Source organism: Nestor notabilis, unplaced genomic scaffold (assembly GCF_000696875.1).
Source record: "Nestor notabilis isolate BGI_N333 unplaced genomic scaffold, ASM69687v1 scaffold11028, whole genome shotgun sequence".
NCBI classification, from domain to species: domain Eukaryota; kingdom Metazoa; phylum Chordata; class Aves; order Psittaciformes; family Psittacidae; genus Nestor; species Nestor notabilis.
Window position 1 is genome coordinate 13,051 of NW_009941546.1, and position 22,262 is coordinate 35,312.

General features: G+C 35.6%; 1 protein-coding gene across 1 annotated transcript in view; it reads left to right on the forward strand.

Moving 5' to 3' along the window:
* Positions 1-22,262, forward strand: part of CSPP1 (centrosome and spindle pole associated protein 1) — a 56,379-nt gene that overhangs the window by 8,782 nt on the left and 25,335 nt on the right. Inside the window, exons 6-19 of the mRNA XM_010020958.1 lie at positions 457-558; positions 1,415-1,863; positions 4,571-4,672; positions 5,305-5,387; positions 7,133-7,226; positions 8,255-8,312; positions 11,610-11,782; positions 12,667-12,785; positions 13,587-13,677; positions 14,040-14,160; positions 15,998-16,145; positions 19,288-19,400; positions 20,497-20,646; positions 21,910-22,053. Coding sequence (XP_010019260.1) covers positions 457-558; positions 1,415-1,863; positions 4,571-4,672; positions 5,305-5,387; positions 7,133-7,226; positions 8,255-8,312; positions 11,610-11,782; positions 12,667-12,785; positions 13,587-13,677; positions 14,040-14,160; positions 15,998-16,145; positions 19,288-19,400; positions 20,497-20,646; positions 21,910-22,053 — 1,947 coding nt within the window. The remainder of the gene's footprint in view (positions 1-456; positions 559-1,414; positions 1,864-4,570; positions 4,673-5,304; positions 5,388-7,132; positions 7,227-8,254; positions 8,313-11,609; positions 11,783-12,666; positions 12,786-13,586; positions 13,678-14,039; positions 14,161-15,997; positions 16,146-19,287; positions 19,401-20,496; positions 20,647-21,909; positions 22,054-22,262) is intronic.

The window sequence follows — 22,262 nt, forward strand, 5'->3', positions numbered from 1 at the left end:
AGTGGGGCAAGTCACAACTAATCTTAACACACACACGTGCACACAGACATGTAAGTAAGTTTAAAAATCATACATAAATACATTTAGATTTGAAATTAGAATGTGATCTATAATTGTCCAAGTAGTGAGGCTTTGGAACAATTTTGTAATAGATTTAGTAAGAGGAAACTAACTGGTTTAAGATTGAACTTAATATCACAATAGTGTTACTGGGGACTAGACTTCATGCCCAAGAAGCTGACTTCAATGTACAGATTTCAGATTAAGAGAAAGTAATACATTCAAGAATGAAGAAAGACCTTGAAGCAATTCAAGCTCTATTTATACATCAAGGGGAGTGGAGAGAGAGGGGGCAAAATCACAGCTTGCATGTATTCATTTAATACTACCATTCTATGAATCTCAAAGCTACTCAAAAATGCAAAATTGTGATGCCCTTTTCAATGCCTGTTTTAGGAGAAACTGCGGCTTGAAAGAAACAAGGAGTACAATCAATACCTCAGGGATAAAGAATTGTGGAATGAAAGGCTAAGGAAATTAGGGAAGAAAAATACAGAGGTAATACAGTTTTTTGGTTTTATCATTGACTTATTTATATTGATCTGAGAAAGCTTTTCTATTGCTTGTTCGTTGTAAAATTTTGTGTGGAATGGGAAAGTTTTCTTTTTTAAATATGGTTGCCTTAGTTTTAGCGATGGGCTGCAATAATTTGTAACTTCCATCTATTGCAAGTTTGATTAAAGAAGGCCTTCCACCTTTTTTAATATGGAAATCTTTAAGTGTAGGGTAGTGTGAAAGCCAGGCTGTTCCATGAAGGGACTTGTATTTGTACTCACAACAGCTGAAAATTTATTGTCTTTCTTGCATCAGACAGCAAGTGCAAATATCCATGTATTTTTAAGTTCTGTCTAGAAGAATGTGTCTTGTCTGTCTCCAGAGAGATTATTTTCTCATGAGAAGGATCTTTTTCTCCAAGTGTATTGGAGTGTCATATAGTTGAAAACTGGTTTAATCCATGAGGACAGCTATGAGGCAGAATTCAGGCATCCTTCATATTTTTGAATTCAGTATCTGATTCTTACTGGGTTCTTCAAAGTCTGGAGAGCTACACAACAGTGAACCCTAGGAAAAAGCAAAAATGCAGCTTGTGTTTTGTAACTGAGGCTGTAAATCTGTAAAGTTTTTTCTACATGTTTGGGCATTTATGTTTACTCAGCTGACTTATCTAATTAGATTTAGGGAGTCAAGGTTTTTCCTTTCTTTGTTTGTCATCTCATTGGACCTTTATGTTATATTTTTGTTATTCTTGTGTAGAAATAGTTCTGTCAAAATCTTTTTGATAAAAGAACAAGCAGTTTGCTCAATGTGATTTGTTTAGACTCAGATCTTTTAGTATTTTTTTTCCATTAAACAGAATGAGATGGACAGGAATAAAAACCCTACTGCTGTTACAAGGCTTCAGCCAGAACTACATACAGAAGTGCAGCCCTCTAATACAAGTGCAGAACCTCCCAAAAAGGATGCCTTTACTTCTATGGAAGGTTATGAAGAGCTGCTAAATAAGAGATGGCTGGAGGAAGGCAGGTATCATAGTAGGTTAGATGATGACATTGAATTAAGAAGTCGACTATTAAATAAAAGACTTGATGAAGATTTGGATGTTCCCAATCGAAGGCATCGTGGATTTGCTACCCAATCCCTAATTCCTATTAGGAAGCATCACAGACTTGATGAAGAACGCAATTTTGGTAGAAGATACTACAGAATGGACTATGATCCTGAGATAAGTGAAGAAATGGACCCTAGATTTAGATCCGAAAGCACTTATGACAGAAGAACTCCTCGTTTTTTTTATGCTGAAAGGTATTCTAAATTCTGTTTTCTCCATTATTTCTGTAGTGTTGCTGACAGCCATTTTACTCTTACTGAAAAATAGTCAAGATTCTCATGCGAATGCAGGATTTTTGCACTTACCTTACAACAGACCTTTGCAATAATTTTTAGAAAAAATATTTTAAAATTGGACCAATACCTAAGACTATGCATTATACATTAGGGAGCATACTATATATTGCGGCAAACCAAGGATATTACCAAGAAATTACCTCAGAAAAAAGAGTCTACAGTTCATTTTTATGAAGAGTAGTTTGACGGAGAACATTCATTATTAAATAACCTTTACCGTGTTAACGGGTGAATCAGTTTGGTTGCTTTGACATAAATGGTTAATCTGTCTCTTCTAGGTCACTCATTGAAAAGGGAAAAAAATAAGTATGACCTTCCCAATCATTCAGGGTTTGGCAGTCTGGCCACCCTTGGTTATTCCATTGCAAGAACCGGTTGCTTTCAAAAACAGATGGGTTGTGGTGTGAAATAGTACCAAACTTGAAGCAGTTGTGTTTTATGCAGCTAAATTCAAATGAACTAAAGCAGTAAAATTTCTTGTAAATAAATTTTAAAAAGGTGCTTGAAGAGTCTACATTTTATCACTTTACAGATCTTGGGAACAGGCCTCTTGCCAAAATTATTCTCCTGCAGCTCCTTCAGTGAAGGAAATGCCGATTTCTTTCCCTTTTTAGGCAAAATAACTATTTTTTCCCCCTCCTCCCCTAGAATTAACAACAGTAGGCAATATCATGTTGAATAATAGTGTACACATTCTTAGGTATTCAAAAAACTGATGGTGCTTGTATAAATCTGAAACCCATATATCGCTAGGCAATTCATTGCTTAATTGGAGAGGCCTCTGAAACACTTTTAATTCAGTTTTCTTTTTTAAAAAAAGGTAGTCTTATATTTATTATTGGCAAACTTGGTGCCGTCTTCTTAAAAGCAGTTGCTGGACTATCACCTGAGTTGCCTGAACTTAACTTTGTACATGAAATTAAAGTTTGGGGGTTTTTTTGGTATGATTTTCTACTTTGCTGCATTTTTACTGAAAAATCCCTTTTTTTAATTAAATGTGCTTTTTAATCTAGTACTTTCTTCTTCGCAAGGAGCTCCACTTAAACTTTTATTAACTATTTTCAGTCTCACTTCAAGAAGGAGAAACACTTCTATTAGTTACTGACAGCTCAGCTTCTGTAGAGTTAGCATTTTTTTTCTCCCTTTTCATTATGGGCAATGTCAACTTTTCCAGAACACATTTGATTCAGTATAGAAACTAAATTCATAAGGAAGAATATTTTATTTGCTGTATTAAAATGTTTATGTTTTTAAATGGGCTTTATTGGTTTGGAGAGGCAGGTGTTTCTTTTCAGAAAGATCTGTTTTGATGGAGGCACAAGGGCTGTGGCATGTATCAGCAAACAGAAATGGTGACAGGGAAGTGAGGGGAATGCTTTAATCCATCCCCAGCAGCTAGCTCTGTCCTATAAACAGGATACAACAGCTTCCTGATTGAATTGGGCCAACATCTTTGCTGCTTTTTTACAAAAAAGGTTGCCTCTTGAATCCCAAAGTTTGTTTCTTTGTTTTCTCCCTCTGTCCTTTCATCACTGACTGTGTTTCAGTCTTATGTGACCAGCCTTGTAAGTAGCGGGTTGGTCACTATCAAAAAGATGATCTTGATTATGAAAGATCATGTTATGCCGAGAGGATGGGTGCTGTTCTTTCATGTTCTTTTGGGTTGTTAAGATGCCAAATCAATGTTTAATAATCTGCTGCATCCTTTCACTTTTGATTATTGGCTTTTATTTAAATTACAGAGATGGGCAGAGCTGTGGGTCTTTTTACATAAAAGAATAAGATGAGGTTTTTCTTATGTTTGCCTAGTATTTTTTTTGTTTGCTTACTAGGAAGTCCAGCTCAGGAAAATATGTAACTTTGCTAGCAGCTGTTGGGTAGTTTATTTTTCATTGAATACCTATTTCTGCCTTTTATCAAGGTAACTTGAAGTCCTCGTTAAAGAGTAGTCTGTGAGGCAAGAAAAACCTGTAAATTCAAGTACCCCAGATTTTTTTCAGGAAAAACTCCCTTGTGTCCATACATTATTTGGCATGTTCAGAATTATTTGAAGCTTCAATTATATTACTTCATATATGGACGATTCAAATTTTAGCTCCTGAATTTTCGTATTCACCATGTTACCTGTCTTTTATCTTTTTATCAGAAGTTACCTCTCTTTTAAATGGTATCAGCGGCATAGTGAAGGGGAGGGTGTCATTACAGACGCTTTTCATATCTGAATTAACTGTTTCATCAGACTTGCCCAATAGCTGTGTGCTGAAATGAGTTGTAGACTTTGTTGGCTCCTGGGGATTAAGAGCAGCAAAATCTGTTTCAATTAATGCAGTGTGAATGCTCTTCAGCTCTCAAACTCTTAACCAGGGTCAATAGATAAAGGCTGCATGACAGCAGGCTTGGGAATTCAAACTCCAGACAGAGAGCTGCCTTAACAAGGCTAGCAAAGTGAAGTGTTTCTAGAAAATTTGTGTCATATTGTCAGAACTGGTTTTGCCATCTTGTACGCAATCGGGCTGAGAATGCATTTGCATGAGAGTGCTGGACCTTCCATTTCAGATTGTATGTTGTTAGGCAAGCATAGCTGATTATCTTCTATTTCTTTAAGGCCCTATCTGGATGGAATAGTAAGAGATCTACCTGCAGATTATGAAGATGAATTAAGGGAGAGAGCACGTGTGCAGCAGACCTCAAGAACTGGAAATTCGAGGTGTGGTATATAGTGTATTTTCCTGATAATTGCACTATAAATTCATGGTGAAAGGAAAACGTTTATTTAAAATCCCTGATATGTTGTCTGAAATGACTGATAGTTTTTGTTACAGCTAGGATATAGTAGTACAAGAAAAGCCTGTTTCTTTTGAGGACAGCTGCTGAAGTTTTCTTTTTGAAACAATGGATAACCTATTCTCCTATTGAAGACTCTTAATAGAAGTAACATGGAATCCTTTTTTGATAGTAGTTTTAAAATTTCTTTTTGCGTCTTGTCTTGGTTTTGCAAATCCTGAAGTGATTTAGCTGGATGAGGCAGAAACAAACACTTACAAAGCCCTTACATAAACTCTTGACTGGCACCGCTCAGTCTGTCAACATTGTTTAAGTGCTTGACTGAGTCAGTGTTTCAAATGGCTTCAGAAACTGCAGGCAAATGAGCACTGTGAGAAATGCCTTTTTGCCAGGTGGTTTCTTCTTTTGCTTGTGATACTTCTTTGGATTTTAGGAAAGCTGTTTGTTGTAAATGTATCACATAGTGATTGATGTAAGTGCATCTATCATGTTCCACACAGACTGCAAGTACATTCTAGAGTTTGATGTTTCCTTTTCTTTTTTGTCTTTGCTCAGAAATCAGGTACACGTTAGTTCTTCGGCTACTGAACAGGCCAAGTCTGCATCTGAAATGCCGTACGCAACAGGCCTTGGTCTTGGTATGTATAAAAACCTAACTAATGACAATGAGCTAGACTTGGCTTTGCATATTTTATTTTTCTGTGGGAATAGTTAAAACTTAGGAAAATAAGCTTTTTATTTGTGCTAGTTGTCACCAAGACTGGTAAATAAATATTATTTACATAGAATAAAAAAGGAAAAAAAGCCATGTTTCTTTTCCCCGTGAATGGAATGGGGCTTTCTGATTAATTTTGAAGAGCCTAATTTTCTTCTTTGATTTCATTAACAGTTGAAAGTCTAGATACATTCTTAGGTTCTTTTATGAAATGAAGTATAGGAGAACTATTAACTTCTGTGTTGTTAAAGACACAGCCTTGGGCCAAGAACAAATGATTCTGATCATCTCTTACTGCTTAAATGTAGCCATAAAATTTAGCAGGAAGTATTATTATTGAGTGTAGTAGAGAGAAATATTGTTGAAAACATAGCTGAATTCAGAAAATCATAAGACAAGGATAAAAGAACTGTAGTAGTTCTCCAGACGGGAGCCTCAGAAGACAGGCTAGGTTTGAATTGTGGAAAAGTTGACTAACAGTTATCAGAATAATTGTTATTTATTTTTTCATTTGAACTTCCCTCACCTTTAATGCTATTTTTTTTTTTTAACTCTTTAAAGGCAACGTTAAAACAGTGGTGTTGTAATGGTCAGTCATGTCACTTATAGTACTTGAGTACACAAAGTTGTGAATTTATGTTCTAGCAGTCCTGGTTAGGAGAAGAATATTGTTAAATATGTTGTATAAAGATTAAGTAAATTAAAACTTGAAATTTTTGGAAATTAGAAGTGATTTCAGACTCCCTAGAAATCACAAAGCCTGAAGTTGTCTTGCACATTTTGGTTACTTTACAGTCCCAGCACAATAATCGAATGAAAAATTCAATCATGCATCATGGTTTTTGGTTCTTGTGTTTTGGTTTTATGTTTTATATTTGTTAGTTTGTCTGGGGTTTTTTGTTTGTTTTTAGTTTCCTTGCAGGTTCCTTCACTTCATTGTTCAGGTCTACTTTACTGGATATCCACAGTGACCTTGTGTTTGGAAATATGTTAGAAGACCTTGTGTTTGATAGTTATAATGTATAGAAAGTGTTGATGGAATATTTTTTATTGTTGTTTTTAAAACAATAGAAGACTCCATGCTTATTGTGCGGGTACTACCATAAGTTGGAAGTTTTTTGGGTTCTTTTAAAATACTGTAGATGCTATCACTGTTTTCCTTCTACATACACATACCTGTCAATGCTTTGCTAATTCTTAGTAGTCATGAAAACCATCCTAAAAGCGGAGCAATCTCCCTGCAGGTTTGACTCTCTTCAGTTTTAACTTTCATTTTTATCCAGAGCAGTTCCACGTAATTTGGAGTGCCATAGTGTATCTTCTTTAGTTGAGCCTGAGGGGAAAAAAACATGAGTGACTTGTTTTTAAGTTGCTGTTGAATCACATAGCTTTGGAATTGGCAGCTTCCTTACTATACAAAACTAGGCAAATTAAAAAAAAAATAGTAATAAACATTTCAGTAGTTTGGATCATTGTACTCCAAACAAACTGCATATTAAAACTAGATATATCTTTTAAAGTCAATAAAGATCCAGTGTTCTTATGCACATTCTTAAATTGTATACTCTGTGTTCCATGTTTTACATTGACTGAAATGTGATATTTTTGTCCAGTACCTTTTGTGTATTCTGTGGGGCATTTACACAAATGGGTGATTACTTCCATTAGGTGGTCAGGACCGAGAACTTGTCCAGAGGAAAAAAGAGAAATACAGGCAAGAACTAATAGAACAGATGGCTGAGCAACAGCGAAATAAGAGACGGTAATGGAAAGTTACTGGCTTTTTGGTTTGGTGTTTTTTTTTTTTTTGTTTGTTTGTTTTTGGTTTTTTTAAGATAATGGCTGAAATTTAAAGGCATTTCATGAATTCAGTGGTGTAAGAATAATTTTCATAACAAAGGAATTCCAGCTAGCTAGGTAATCTGGCATTCAGTTAAACTCATCAGTGTGAGCACTTTAGTTTTAAATAAAACTTCGAGTGGAACAAAGGAAAAAACAGATATTTTTCATTTTAAAAAATTATCTTTAGTTTCTTAAGGGTGAAGAAGCTGAAGTTACCCTTTTTTTTTTAATTTTTTTTGTTTTTTATTTTTAATTAATTATTTGTTTCCCTCCCACCCCATCCCACCGCACCCCCTGCCCTGGAACGGGAGTGTCTAATTACTTTTCAAAGTTGAAAACAGATCTTGGATCTTGGTTTGCCCTGATTTAGGAAAGTAACCTTTCACTTTAAAGCACTTGACCACCTGACTTATGCAGAATAATAAAATACAAATTGTCTTGCTTACCTGTTAGTAGCTGCCTGCTGAATGATAGACGGTGATATTAGTGAAGGCTTTAGGAATTGAAGGTAATTTACTATTGATGGTTTCACTGTGGTGGAAAAATTGTACATGGTGAGCAAGCCTGAGCCCTGAAATTACAATATGATACTTCCTGCTGTACTTCTGAATCATTCATTTCTGTATGATTTTTACAAACTTCTTGCTGTAATGCGAATAAAAATCAATTTTTAAGAAATGACCTGAAGGGTTGTAGTGAAAAACCAATGTGGTGGTTTGTCCTTTTACAGTAGTTGGATTTTTATTAGGTGGACTAGATGATAGCCAGATGAGAGTTCTGTTTATTTACAAATAATACACAGTATCCTTCTTCCCTGACTCCAGAAGAAATCAAATGGAATCATGTCTTTTAACTAGAGAGTTGTGAGGTCTGTGCTTTTAAAGAATGGGTATAGTTGTGACTGTTTCCTGATTTGATCTGTTGTTTTTGGTTTTTAAACAAAAACAGTGAGAAGGAACTTGAGCTCTCAGTTGCTGCTTCTGGAGCTCGAGATCCAGAAAAAAAGGTAAGGAACTTGGTTTTTCTTTCACCTGTAGGTATATACACACGCACATAAATACACGTGTATATATAAATGTATATATATTTTTTTATTATTACATGTATACTATGGCTGCTCAGACACAAAACTTTGTAGGGGTTTTATAGAATGGTAAATGTGGGTTTTTTTCCTGTAGGGCATTAGCATAGAGTAAAATTGAAGCCAAGGATGATAACGCTGTAAATCAGTACACATGCTTTCAGCTTAAGTGGAAAATGTTTTATAGAAGTTACCAAATATTTTCTTTTGCTGTGACCAAGTGGAAATTTTGTGCAAGCAGTGGGTATCAAGGAAAAAATACTTACACATTAGTAACCTGTCCTTGGGAATGTAAGGAATGTTGCAGAAAGCTTTTGCTCTTTCTCAACTAAAAAAAGAAATCCAATTGTTATGCAGCCCAGTTGATATAATTGTAGAAAGTTTTGATTTCAAATTCTTTTTTAAACTATCAAAGGTAGCGTTCCAGATTACAAGCATTTTTATAGGGTTTTGTAAATAGCAAGATGTTTACTGCTGTGTTGCTTGTTTTAACAGAGTTACTGCTGTTCCTCTTCTTTAGTAAGGTGATTACTGTACTAGAATTTTGATTAGCATATATGGAGGAGTATATTGTCAGCACTAGTAACATTAGTAGCAGACTGTTGCAGAATTAGCAATATTTGCATGTGTGTTTGCAAAGTGTCGAAGCCATTGTAACTATCTTGGGTACAGCAGAGATCTGCTGTTTGAGGTGTAGGAAGGGTAACTTTCTCAAGCAAGAGTAATCTGATTGTTAATTCAGCTGGTTATTGGTTTAAATTCTCAATTGTGCTGGTTTTGGGGGAAGGCTACAACACAGAAAGAAATCTGTGTTATTTCTGGAAGGCAGAGGTGAAAGAAACTCTTATTTTCTAGAAAATGAAGATGGATGAATGAATAGCTGTTAAGATGCTATTAGGCAGCACATGAGGCAGGATACTGAGAACGCACGTAGATAAGCAATGAAGCGGGATCAAAATTCCTGCTCCTTAATGGGGAGGGAGAACACTGGCAAGTGGTCTGGCTGCATGTTCCTGCCCTCTCTGCTTAAAGTATCCATAGTGCATGTTTGATCCCTTTTGAAGATGGATGAATGAATAGCTGTTAAGATGCTATTAGGCAGCACATGAGGCAGGATACTGAGAACGCACGTAGATAAGCAATGAAGCGGGATCAAAATTCCTGCTCCTTAATGGGGAGGGAGAACACTGGCAAGTGGTCTGGCTGCATGTTCCTGCCCTCTCTGCTTAAAGTATCCATAGTGCATGTTTGATCCCTTTTGCGTCTGATGCAGCTTAGTTATCTGGCAAAAATAATATATATATATGATATGTGTGTGTATATATATATGTGTGTGTATATATATATATGTATGTGTATATATATATGTATGTTTTTTTTCTTTTCTGCTTTAGTTGGCTTAGATTGGTTGGTTGGCTGATCAGGGATTCAGATTGTGAAAGGGAGAGGAATAGAGTGTACAGCTGAGAGCCAGGCAGGAAATAAGGAAAAACTGAGTAGAGGATGCTGGTTCTTTTGGCACAGCAGGCTGTAAGGTCAGTGCAAACAGTTTTGTATAATCAGAGCTGCCCAGGCAGGAGCATGCTGTGCTGCAGCACTCTCAAGACTGTTTGCATCTCGGTTAGAGACTGAAAAATGCCTGTTGTAGGAACAAAATTATATCCAGAGCAAGGCCAGTGCATGTATAATGTTTTAAAGCTATTAATTTAGCTGAAAGCCTTCAATTAAGTAGAATTGCTACATTCATTAAGCATCAGTCACCGTTAGCTTTAAATTGCCTCTCAGGGAGAGATTCTAATTAGGTGGATTTCTTGATTAATTACAGGTTGGTTAAATAGCAATGCCTGATTAAGAATCTATAAATGTAGACTGTTGTATATACTGCTTGTTTAAAATAAAACAATCCCCAGGGTGAGCTGAGTACCATAGTCACATCTGAAATCAGCTGCAGAGCTGCACTTGCGGGCACTTTAGGAGCAGTTTGCATTACACTTGGTGAGAAAAGCTGTTTTAATTGTTCTGCTCAGGACACTGGATTTGAAAAGACAAGTTAAAAAAGTAAAAAGGTCTGTTGACTGCTTTATAGTTTAATTGTTGTAGCTCATATTTATTATCTAATTTTGTATTTAATTCTAGAAATTTGAAGTGTTATAAACAAATATTCATATCTAGTAGATTTTGAGAATTTTAATCTCAATGCCGTAGCTCATGATTGGTGAGTACTAACTACCTTGTGTATACTGTCTTGCAGCTAAGTGATGAGGAGGTAAAGATTCAGAATTTTGCTGAAATACTTCCATATTGTAGGGTATATGTGTTGATGTTAGATATTTAGTATTTAGCTGGTTGCTGCTATTACTTTCTCTGCATGTTAATTGAAGCATTATAATGTTAGAACCAGTAAATTCAGAAACAAAACCTGTTTTACTTGATGTATGATTTTTTTTTTTCCCCTCGGTCTTCTCTTATATGGACTAATTTAAACATAAAAATATTTATGCATAGCAGCTGGTGTAAGGGCTATCTGGGTGTCATAGGATAGTTCTGAAACTGACTTGCATACCTTCGCATTATTTGCATGTTGCCTTTGACTTTCTTCTGAGGCTGACAGTTATCAATAAGTATTTGATAGTTCTATTTTAAAAAGAACACCCTTCCCCCCAAAATCTCATTGTTGTGGATGAAAAATTTAATAAAATCAAAGGAACTTATAAAATAAAATAATGGTTTTGCAAGGAACTGTTCATTGGAAAACATCTCAAATGTGTTTTCAGTTGTAGCTTTTACTGATTATGAACTGTTTTAATCTTGGGGCAGGGATTTCAGGAACTTTTCCTTTGCAGAAGATGAGAATACTCTTCTGTGTAAGAAACTGGCAGCTGTAGATAACCTGTAATACAGACAACTGTAGAGAAGTTCCTTTTTTTCTGGACATGACTAGAACCATGTACTTCCTGAAACCTGCCATAAGAGGTTGTTTTTTTGTAAATCTGTGATAAACATGCTAAATTTCCTTGTAGTATTAGATTTCTTGTAAGTTCTTGGGAGAAAAAAAATGCAATTACTAGAAATCTGAACAGCTTGTTGGGACCCAGTAAAGTGTTTCATGCAACATAAATGGAGGTTCAGAGTATTTCCTAGTAATAACAAGGTAACTGGTTTGTTTGTTTGTTTGTTTCCCTTTTTTGTTTTGTTTTTGTTTTCTTGTTTTTTCCCTTTCAGCCAAATAGGTTGAAGCAGCTTGGCTTGACAGCAAGAGCTTCTGAAGAGAAAGTACCTCCTGAAAAGCCTAGGGTGGCTTTCCAAACACCGGTGCCTGGCCCTTCAGCCTCTCCAGTGAATGAAGACTTTCACAGGGGACTAGCCAGCACTCTTGGTGACATAGCAGCTCCCAGGTGCTTTGCCATCATGTTCATTTTGCATATTAAATAAGATTGTTGTTAAGCATGTTATTAGTGTAAGGTAGACCTCACTGGTGCTATTGATCCTTCTCCAGGGAACTAATGAAGGAAGAAATAATACTTTGACAATTAACAGGAAAGTAAGCTACTTTGCTCTGAAATAAACTGTTAATGTCTGTTTCTTCACAGTTTATTTTGAAAAATCTGTGGAGGCTGGATTGTCTGTGAAGACAGCTTTTTCTTAGTGGATGTTTGTGTAGAATAAGGGTTGTGCTGTAGATGTCCATGGCCATAATACTGAACTGTATTGTAAGGATGCTTGGGCACATGCCCAGCAGTGTCCATATTGTTAGGAGGCTGGTATGGCAAGAGTTCAGACCCCATCAATTAAAGATCCCTCAGGGCTAAGCTCAGGAATGCAGTATGGGCAAGGACAGCTTCCACTAGATGCTGTGACTGAGACTAAACTGTTTAGGGAGACAGAAGGAGCTTTAGGCATGTGGCTGAAGCTGTGCCACTTGCCCTTTGACCAGAAGACTAATCCTTGGCTTGTTGTATTTACTGTTACTGATGTAACCAGTCAGTATCATTAACTGAACCAGTTAAAGAAGGCATGCTTGGTTTATGTTCTTTACGTTTCTGGAATAGTGAGGGTTCACATACTGCTCCTTCAGGGAAGGTTAATTCCCTACCAAAGCTTATGAATGGCAGTAATGAGAGGTCTTGGGCTAAGCTAAATCTGGAATTTTCCTATAGTGAATTTTGTCTCTCTCCCCACTTGCTCTTCCCCTTAACACCCCTCACCTTCTTCTTTCTTTTCATGATCTCTTTTTCACTGGTACAACAAAACAAAAAATTCTGTTTCTTTTTTCTTTAAGGCTTGCACCGATGCCACCACCTCCACCACCAGTGTTGACAGACAACTACAGAACGCCTTATGATGATGCGTATTACTTTTACGGGGTTAGGAATCCTTTGGATCCCAATTTTGCATATTGTAAGTTGATGATTTTAGGTGGATTGGTTGTTAGAGTGACTCAGATGACTGCTTTTAATCTACTTAAATGATGAATAACGTAGAACTAGTAACAGCAATTTAAACCCATTTCTTAGATGTGTATTGTATGAAAAGTAGGCTTTTTATCAATACTGGTTTTGGATGAAGTAGTTTTCTCCAATTGCAAAAAGGCATATGGTATCCAGAAGTCTTGTCAATTGCTTGAACAAGCTTTAGTCTCAGCTACTTCGTCATTACTCCTCCCAGATAATTTTCTTTATGGTTTTGGTAATGAAAGCATAATTTTCTAAAATTGCTTAAATCATGTTAAAATTGATTACGTTTTTAGGTGTAGTTACAATCCAGATATGATTTTAAATATTTTTAAAGGAACTGGGTGAAGTAATCAAACTTTTTATTTTAAGAACTCCTTTTCTTTTTATTTTAAGAACTCCTTTTTTTTTTTCTTTTTTCTATTCTTTTTATTGCCCGTTTGCTTCATAATGATTTCATGAGTGAAACAACTGTGATGTGTTGGGGAGGGACTGGATTGTATGCTGTTTGGTTTCTTTTTTCTTTGCTTTTCCTTTTTTCTACTTTTGTTTCTATTTTGTTGCTTTTTCTTATTTTCCTTTTCTAAGAGAAGTTTGCAATAGAGGTTGGGAGTCCTGTTTGTAATTCTGCAGTTTGAACAGTGAGCTCTGTTCTTTTTAAGTAATGGCAAATGTTTCTATCTGAGCATTCAAAGTTTAACATACTTTTTATTTTCTTTTCTTTTTTTAATTTTGTTGTGCTCTTTAGATGGCCCAGGTATGGGCCATCTACAGATGGGAATGCAACCCACACCTCATCTGGATCCTTCTTTCGGTCAAGTCCCAGTGGAGCAATCTGTGTAAGTATTATTTGTATTCACATTCTTTGTATTTATCTGTATTGACACACTTTTCATGGTAGAAGTATTTTGCTGAGAAATGGATATGCCTTGGCAGTAAAATACGTTAAAGACAACTCTTCGAACTTCTAATTAAGAATTTCTATCTGAACATTATTCAGTGAAATAATTTTTTTTTTTTTTTTTTTTTTTTTTTGTGCTGTGGAAAACAGCAGCTCTTAAATATTTCAGGCAGGGATTTTTTTATTTTTAATTTTTCAATTTTTTTTTTCTTCAAAACTCCCCACACCACCTCCCTTCCACCTCCCCCCTTCTGGACCCTACTATGTTTTCCTTTTATATGTGTGGTTTTTCTAATTCAGAAGTAGCATTGGACAGAGGAATTCAGGAGATGGACAATTAAGCACAGGAGTATTTTCTGAAGAAAAAACAAAGCCTTCCAAAGAGGCAACATTATCTTATCAACAAGAATTACAACAGCAGGTACTGAGTGATAAAGCTTCTGATGCTTTCTTCTTTTACTATTTAACATACAATAGTTGTAACTCTGGTACTCTTTCAAACATATTCGTTTAGTTTACAAGTAAAAAGCTTTTTTAACTTCTCTCCATCACTTCCCCCATTCCTATGACTCTACTTCAGCTCGTTTTTAGCTCTTCTTTTTTTTTTTTTTGTCAGAGGCAGAGAGAATGTTAACACTGACAGCAAACAGATTAGTTCCAGACATGGAGTTTTATATAATTATTATCGTAAACATCTACCAGCATCTTAAAAGTAATGAGTTGTATTGCTCTGATATTCCTATTGAAAGAATGTTTTTGAGCATAATTGCTATAATTAGGAACACTCTAATTTCACCAAGTTCTTCTTGATAATTTGGATACTAATTCAAAAGCTTCCCTAATGTTTATTTCCAGTGTATTTCTAGGTGGAGTCTTACCTCTTTTCAGCTTCCTTTTTGTTAGACCAGACAGATTTCTTGAGTCTTCTGTATTTCAGTAGGCATCCTGGTCCCCTCTCATTTTAGTGGCCGTTAGCAGCTGCACCTAATGGGAGTTTTTATTTATAAGATATATTTGACCATGATAAGACAAGTTATTTCAGAAGAGATTTTGCTAGAACCCAGTTCAGTGGCACTTATATTTTCTTACTCTTCTTTCTGTATTTATTCACGGGAGGTTATTAATTACTATAAAAAATATTCTAGCTCTAATAAGGATAAAGGAGAGGCTTCCAATTAAAGTCAAATTAAGAACAGACACTGAAGAATAGTGTCTGATGGTTGTACTTATGTCCTCTGAAGGCGTTTTTTCACTATAGTCTTAAGTAAATTTTATCTTGCCATATGAGGGGCTGCACAATTTGACATAAAGGTATAATAAATATTATGCAATACAGTCTTCTAAAGTTACTATGCTGCTTATGGTTGAAAGCAAACAGAAGGTATTCTGCTTTTTTCCTGTTGACAAACTTGGCTGACCATTTTTGTTAACAGTTGAAGAGGCTAGATGGGTCTTTGGTTGACTTACTTTATCTCTTATGAAATTGTCTGACTACTTGATAAGGAGAAGTGTTTATCTAATGCGCAGAAAAAACAAACTTAAGAAAAACACTCCTACCTAAATAGTAGCTGATGTTTTAGAGGCTTTGGACAGAAGATGGACTTTTTTTAACAGCTGTTCTCTTTATAAATGCTACATGAAGTTATTAGGAGACTTAGTTACTTAAATTTAACCTGATTTTGAAGAAAAGGAAGAACAAACCATATGAACAGTTCTGTGTTATTTGCATACATCATCATGTATTACTGCAGAAAACAGTATCGTGTTACTGCAGGAAACTATTTCAAGAATGGTTATAGAGTTGTGTAGCATTCTATTAAAGCATTCATTGTTAGGAGTCTATCTCATGTCATCTCTAGTCTATGTTTTGGTTAAACAAAACATACGAAGTTGAGAGAAGCAAGTGCTGTAGCATTGTAGGATTTTGCCTGTTTAATTTTCAGGCAATCTCTGTATCAGAGATTCAAAATTATCGAAGTTTTGATCTGCGGCAAGTGTCACTTGTGGATTTTTCTGGAACATGGAAGTCTTACACTGTGTATCGCTGTGTTTTTCTGTGGTCAGACTGTGATTGGACATGCGTGTTTCAACACCAGTGTTCAATGTACTGTCTGCAGTATAGGCAGTGAAGTGTTTGCGATTTACTTACTATAGATGGGGTAATGAATAAGGAGAGCACTCAGCTTGCTCTGTTAATTTTTTATTAAAATTATACTTAGTGTGAAATTTTTATGCAACTGATTTTGGTTTGTTTTTAGATAAGAGAGAGGGAGGAGCGACGCAGACAAGAGAAAGAGGAGAAGGAACGCTATGAAGCCAAGTTAGAAGCAGAAATGAGGAATTACAACCCCTGGGGAAAATGTGGTGGTGGTGCTCCTCTCAGAGATCCAAAAGGAAATCTAATAAGTATGTTTGCCAAAATCATGGGTTGTGTTTCCAAGATTAATGTTTTCTTGCTCTTGTAAAGGCTCTATTCAGATATGTTATTCCTTGTTTTGCAACACTGGTAGCCCTTTATTGACAAGTAGATGTACTCGTTTCAAGCAGATGCACTCTAGGAATACTTAAGTGAGTAATTATTTTGATTTCTGTAGATTCATTCAGAGTACAATTTGAACAAAATTGGAAACACGAGATATGTCAGCTAAAGTTAGGGACATGATGCAATAGTAAGAAGGAGGAAAACAAGCTGTTAAAATCATCTGTAATACAAATGTGCTAAGGTCTGTTGTGAAGACTTTTATTTAAACATTGTCCAGGAACAGGGTTTTCTCAAATTCTTTTTATTTAAAGTATCTTCTACGCTTAGAAATCTCTACTTGCCACATGGAAAATGGAAGCATGTTTGAATAAATATAGAAAGCTAAGTGGAATATTTAAATTTACCCAAGTAACACTGCTGGTGAACAGTTGTATGAATAGCAGGCAGCAGTAATGTTTTTTAAAGTTTTATTTTTTTTCCAAATGTTGTTTCGTACAAGGTGGAAGCAGTGAGCTGGGAGATAGCCATGATCCAGGCAAGTTGTTCATCCACTCCTCTAGTAAATCAGAGAGAGATGTAAGATTAAAACTCACATTCTTAATCCTGGTTCTTAGTGAGGCCTGCAGGGGTATTTTATCTGAAATAAAAAGAGTAAGTAGGCACAATTAGATTTTTATATTTCAAAATCTTGTTCTGGCTCTCTTAATGCCTGCCTTTAACATCTGAGTCTTACAATTTTATAGCTATTGATTTTTAATGTGAAATAAATGGATTTTCTTGTTACTGGAATATAATGTTGAATTCTGATTAGGTCTAAAAAAATACGTCTCCTGGTAATATAAGAATTTTCAAAGCACAGAACACTTACCGGATAACAGTTTATATATAAATACTTAGTTTCAGTGTTATGACACCTGAGTGACACATGGATAAATTCATAGTGTAGTTTGAGGGAAGGAAATACAGTTTAAGTATTTTTTTAAAGATTGTGTGCCCAAATTATGTTTAGAATTTTTTGTTGAGGTTCCAAGCTTGTGTTTATCCCCAGAGCAGATAGAGGTATTCACACTGCCTAACTTCAGGCACTGCATAGAAGTGTCTGGCTTCTTTAGGCTTTACAGTGGTGTGAGTGGAGTGGGCCAGAGGAATATATAGGCGTCTCATATTAGCCTGAGCTCTGCATATTCCTGCGTATGCTGAGAAGCTTATCCTCATTCACAAATGAGGAAACAAGAAAAAGAACTTTCTTAGCCTGCTTTCCTGAAGTACACGTGTAAAACTTATTTTTTTTTTTTCCACCATAGCAGCATAATGGTTAAGCTGTGAGTCAAGTGTCATGAAATGTAACATGCTTTCTGCCCTGTCTCTCTCTTTGTATCTCTTCTTTTGTCTTTTTATCTTGAAAATGTCTGTAAATAGCTTTTGTGACTCTGATGTATTCAAAGGCTGCTTTATAGAGAGGGAAGTTATTTAGAGTTCTTGGAATTTGTGTGCTTAAATGACTACAGTAATTCATAATTATCAGAAACACTATTTTGACATCTCTGATCAGGTTTTTCATGGTATCTGGGACGTACCATGTAAATCATGGTGTAATTGTAGGATGACATTGTTTTGCTTGTGTACAGAAGTCTGCACCTGGATTACTACAGAAGACATGAAGACCAAAATACACTCAAATGTTTAATTATACTTATTGCCCTTATAGTAATTAAATAGAGATTCAGTACTTAAAATACCAATACTAACCTCAAAATTATTTTACAGCTCTAAAGAAGGGGTGGTTTCTGAATAGATGCTGGCCAACACAGACATATGAGTCGTTTTTGTCTTTGAGTTCTTTATCTTCCCATTTCATGGCATTTTTGGGCAGGGGAGAGGGGAGGTTTGCTCTGAAGAATCATTCCTGGCAAAAGAAACCCAACAAAATAAATCCTTTAGTCAGTGAGCTCCTAATGATTAATATTTTACCTACAGCTTCTGTATTCTTGTCTTTCCTTAATTTTTTTGCTCCCATAGTTGGTGTGCCCAGAAAAAGTTGAGTCTGCTCAAAAATCTCTTTTTCTGAGACTCTGTGGTGAACGTGCCTTTTATGAGAATAAAATACTATAAACAATTATTTCCCCTTTCCTTTAGCGGACTTGAATATGATGCACAAGCAAAATGAAGATGCGTATCATAATCCAGAGGCAAGACTATATGAAGATAAAAGGGCTATTGTATCTGTTGATCTAAGTTTGGCCTCCCCAAGACCTGAGAACACAGAAGCATCTCCAAATAAAATAGCAGGTTTTTAAGAATACTGTATTAGAGTTCTATTTATAGGTCTTAGTGATCAAAATTCTCTAATTTCTTTGCTCCTTTCTAGTAGTCCTATGATAGTGTTAGTGCTTTCTACCTGCAAAGTCACTGTCATGCTTCTTTCCCAAACTTCTTCACTGCTGTCACTGTGTGCACTGAAAATGCATTTTCTTATCTCAGTGATAACCACTAACTTTTAGCACTGACAGTCAGAATCAGTATATTAGTTTTCTGGGTTCAATATAATCTAATCAAATCTTCATACATATTAGTTTTGTGTTTAATTGACACAGTAAAATACAACTGTATAGTACGAATAAAAGGAGGAGGAGGAGCATCTGCAGATGTATGGTGTTACAGGTTAAGGTAAACTGGTACAATAACTAGGTTAACAAATTCTAAAAAGTTACAGGTAAACTGGGTACATATGCAGCCCTGTGCGCTGCTTCCAAGTTTCAGGGATTTTATTTTATTTTCCTATTTGAAAACTAACACATCTTTATCTTCTTACCTTCTGCAAGGCATCTAAATGAGATCACTGTGGTACTCCAGACCTGACTCTAGTCTGAGCATTTAAACCTGACAGTATTCTAGGCAAACAATGTAAGAACTTTTATTCCCAGTTACTGTTTCCAGCTGTTGCCTTTAATTATGGCTGTCATGAGCTACCTTTCGAAACAAGTGTCTCAGATTCCTGCTGCTTCATTCTGGCTCGCTGTCTGAAATTTGCTTTGATTTTTACCCGTAACTTCCCTCCCCTCTTAGGGTTTGAATTTGCACAGACCTCTCCTTTTGCTCGAGGTAATGTGTTCGGTGAACCACCATCTCCACAGCATCTTAAGCGACAGGAGTCATACAAGAACTTTCTTCGTCTACAGGTGAGTCTGCACACTAGTTATCATCTGGTTAAATTTTGAAAAGAGGGGTTAATGTCAAAGTAAGTAATCACTGCTGACCAAAGATTTTACCTAGTCAGAGATAAGTCTATACACAAGAAGTGTATTAAGAGCTATGTGCTATTGAGTCTCTTAGATTTTGCGTTATATAGGAGATGCTATTAAAGTGAGGCTGTTAATAGTGGCTTCATTAATCTAGATTCTGTCTCTTTTTTTCCCCTCTAAGTGCAGCTCTCAAAATACAATATTGAGTTCTGAACTGTGCATGCAGTACAAGTTTGTGTACATAAATATGTAAAGAAACAAAGATGTTTGGTCTTGGAAGTTGATATGGTACATACGCACCTGTATATGATAGAAATGCACGTTCATCAGAATGAAGTGGTGATCAGTAAGACAATAATAGTGTAATTACTTATTGATGGATTTATAAAATGTGATTGTTCTTCTACCAGCTTCTATCTTCTGTGTGTAATGCTTTGCATATGATCTCCTGCTGCAAGAATTAAATATTGAATTCATTAAATATCATATCCAGGTAATCCTAGGTAATTTTAGAGAGTATGAATGTCATACACTAGTTTGATGTGGATCTCTTAAAAAGAAAAGATCAAGGTTTTCTTCCGTTTATAGTGCTGCAGAAAAGAATAAAGAATGGGCAGCCTTTTGGCTTTAGTAAGCCAGCTCTGTGTCTAAAAAATTTATAATTGTAGAAAGGAAAAAGATAATTGTAGAAAGGAAAAAGATAATTGCTATGCCTTTTTTGTTTTGGTTTCCTATCTTCCATTATTTAACCAGTGAAGAAAAGTGTTACTGTAGCACATGTGGAGTAGAGTAAATGTTAGGAAACATTCACATTTTATTAGTAGCATTTATAATTTGTGTTCTTACGGGAGGTTCTGTGAATAGTGGCCCAAAAGAAATAATCTCATTTTAGAGGAATTCTGAAGCTGAAATGTATGACTAGCCCTAGAATTCTTTCAATTGCTTCATACAATCTTTGTGCAAGTAGGTACTGCAAAAGTCATAGAAGATTATGATAGTAAATATTGAAGTTGAATACGACTTTATTTTCTAGATTGAAGAAAAGAGACGTAGGGAAGAAGCAGAGCGAGAAAAATTGAGACTGGAAGAAGAAAAAGAAGAAAAACAACTAGCAGAACAAAGGATGAGAATTCGAAAGGCATATGAAAAGGAACAAGAGGAGCAAAGAAAGAAAGAGGAGGAGGTGTAGTATTTTGAAACCTTGACTTTCTTCTATCTCAAACTAACCCTTTGTAGTATTTGTCCTCTAGATCGAGAAGGTGAACTGGGAAGTGTCCTGTGAATTGCTCTTTTTTTTTTTTTTTTTTTTAAATGTGTCTACATTAGCCAGAGGAGAGGTTGAAAATTGCCAGTATTAACTACCACATTCTTCTCACTCTTCATGACATACTACCAACTTGAAGTATGTTTTAATTCCTCTAAGTTGTATAGTTTTACAGTTGACAGTGTGCTCTCCTTGCTAAAGGAAATGAGGCCAATAAAAAGCTTTGTCAAATTGGTGAATTAAAAAAAACCCAATCAACCAAAAAAAAACCAACCCCAAACAAGCAAAGAAAAAACCCCTCCCAAAACCCCAGACCACCAGCTTTTTGTTAGCCTCTTAACTCTAGCTGTCATGGAATTATTTGTATTCGGAACCTAGCTATACAGGAAGATTTCGTGAAGCCTTTTCTTGAATTGGCCAGGATATATCTTTGAGATAAGAATACTGCTTGTTTCAGAAGAATGACAAGCAAATCTAATCAATACTTTTCATGGAGGTATACTTGTGATTGAATTTAAACCCAGAAGTTTTATTTATCAGGTTTGGAAAATGGAATGAATTTGCATAATTCAGAATCTCATAAATAAATGTAGGGAAATGATGGAAAAATCTCTCAGGACCCTGTGGGATTTTAAAGATCAGTTCAGGATGTAGGACTTCAAGATTTCCAAGACTTAGTTTAGATTGTCTTCTCTAGTATGAGCAAGTTAGTCAGATGAGTCTTGTCTTCTGGATAATAGAGCTGATCTAGTATAGAGTAGGAAGCTAACTGGTATCATGGTTTTTCACAGACACAAGACTAAGATGAGACTGGATGATAATTTTCCCTGTGGGCTTGTGATAGTATGGCGCATGTTTGAAGTACATTTTGTTTGAATCCGAATCTTTGGAAATGAAGCCTACAGTTTAGCCTTAACTGGTAGCAGATGTGGGGGCACAAACTGGTGTTCATTGAAGTTATTAGGAATTCTGTTACATGATGTTAGCACAGCCAGGACTGCAGATATTTAATATTTGAATGACATAGTTTTTAATTTGAATGTTTGAAGTCAGCCTAATGAAATATGCTTTTCATTTCATACTAATCACTTTGATGTGTAATTTTAACTTCTCAAAGACAAATAAAGCAAAACTTCAATAATGTTGAGTCTTTTTTATGTTCTAATAACGTTTGTGTTACAGCGAAAATTAAAAAATAAAGAAATAATTCGATTAGGTGAAGAGAGGCAAAAAGAGGCAGAAAAACGACGAAAAGAAAAAGAAAAGCAAAATGAACAATTTAGACAATATATTGAGAAGGAAAAGATGGAAGAGGAAAAGAAAACGGTATGCTTCAGTGACTTTCTAAGATACAAATACTACTTTCTAATAACTGAATAACTGAAAATTAAACTGAAAAATAATTGAATTTTAAAGAAAGTGCATGATTTCTTGGACTTCTATCCTCTGAGTTCCCCTCTTAGTTTCTTGAGCTGTCATACACTTAGTGCACACACAGAGAACAGCTAATCATAAAATCAGACATACAGTGGCAA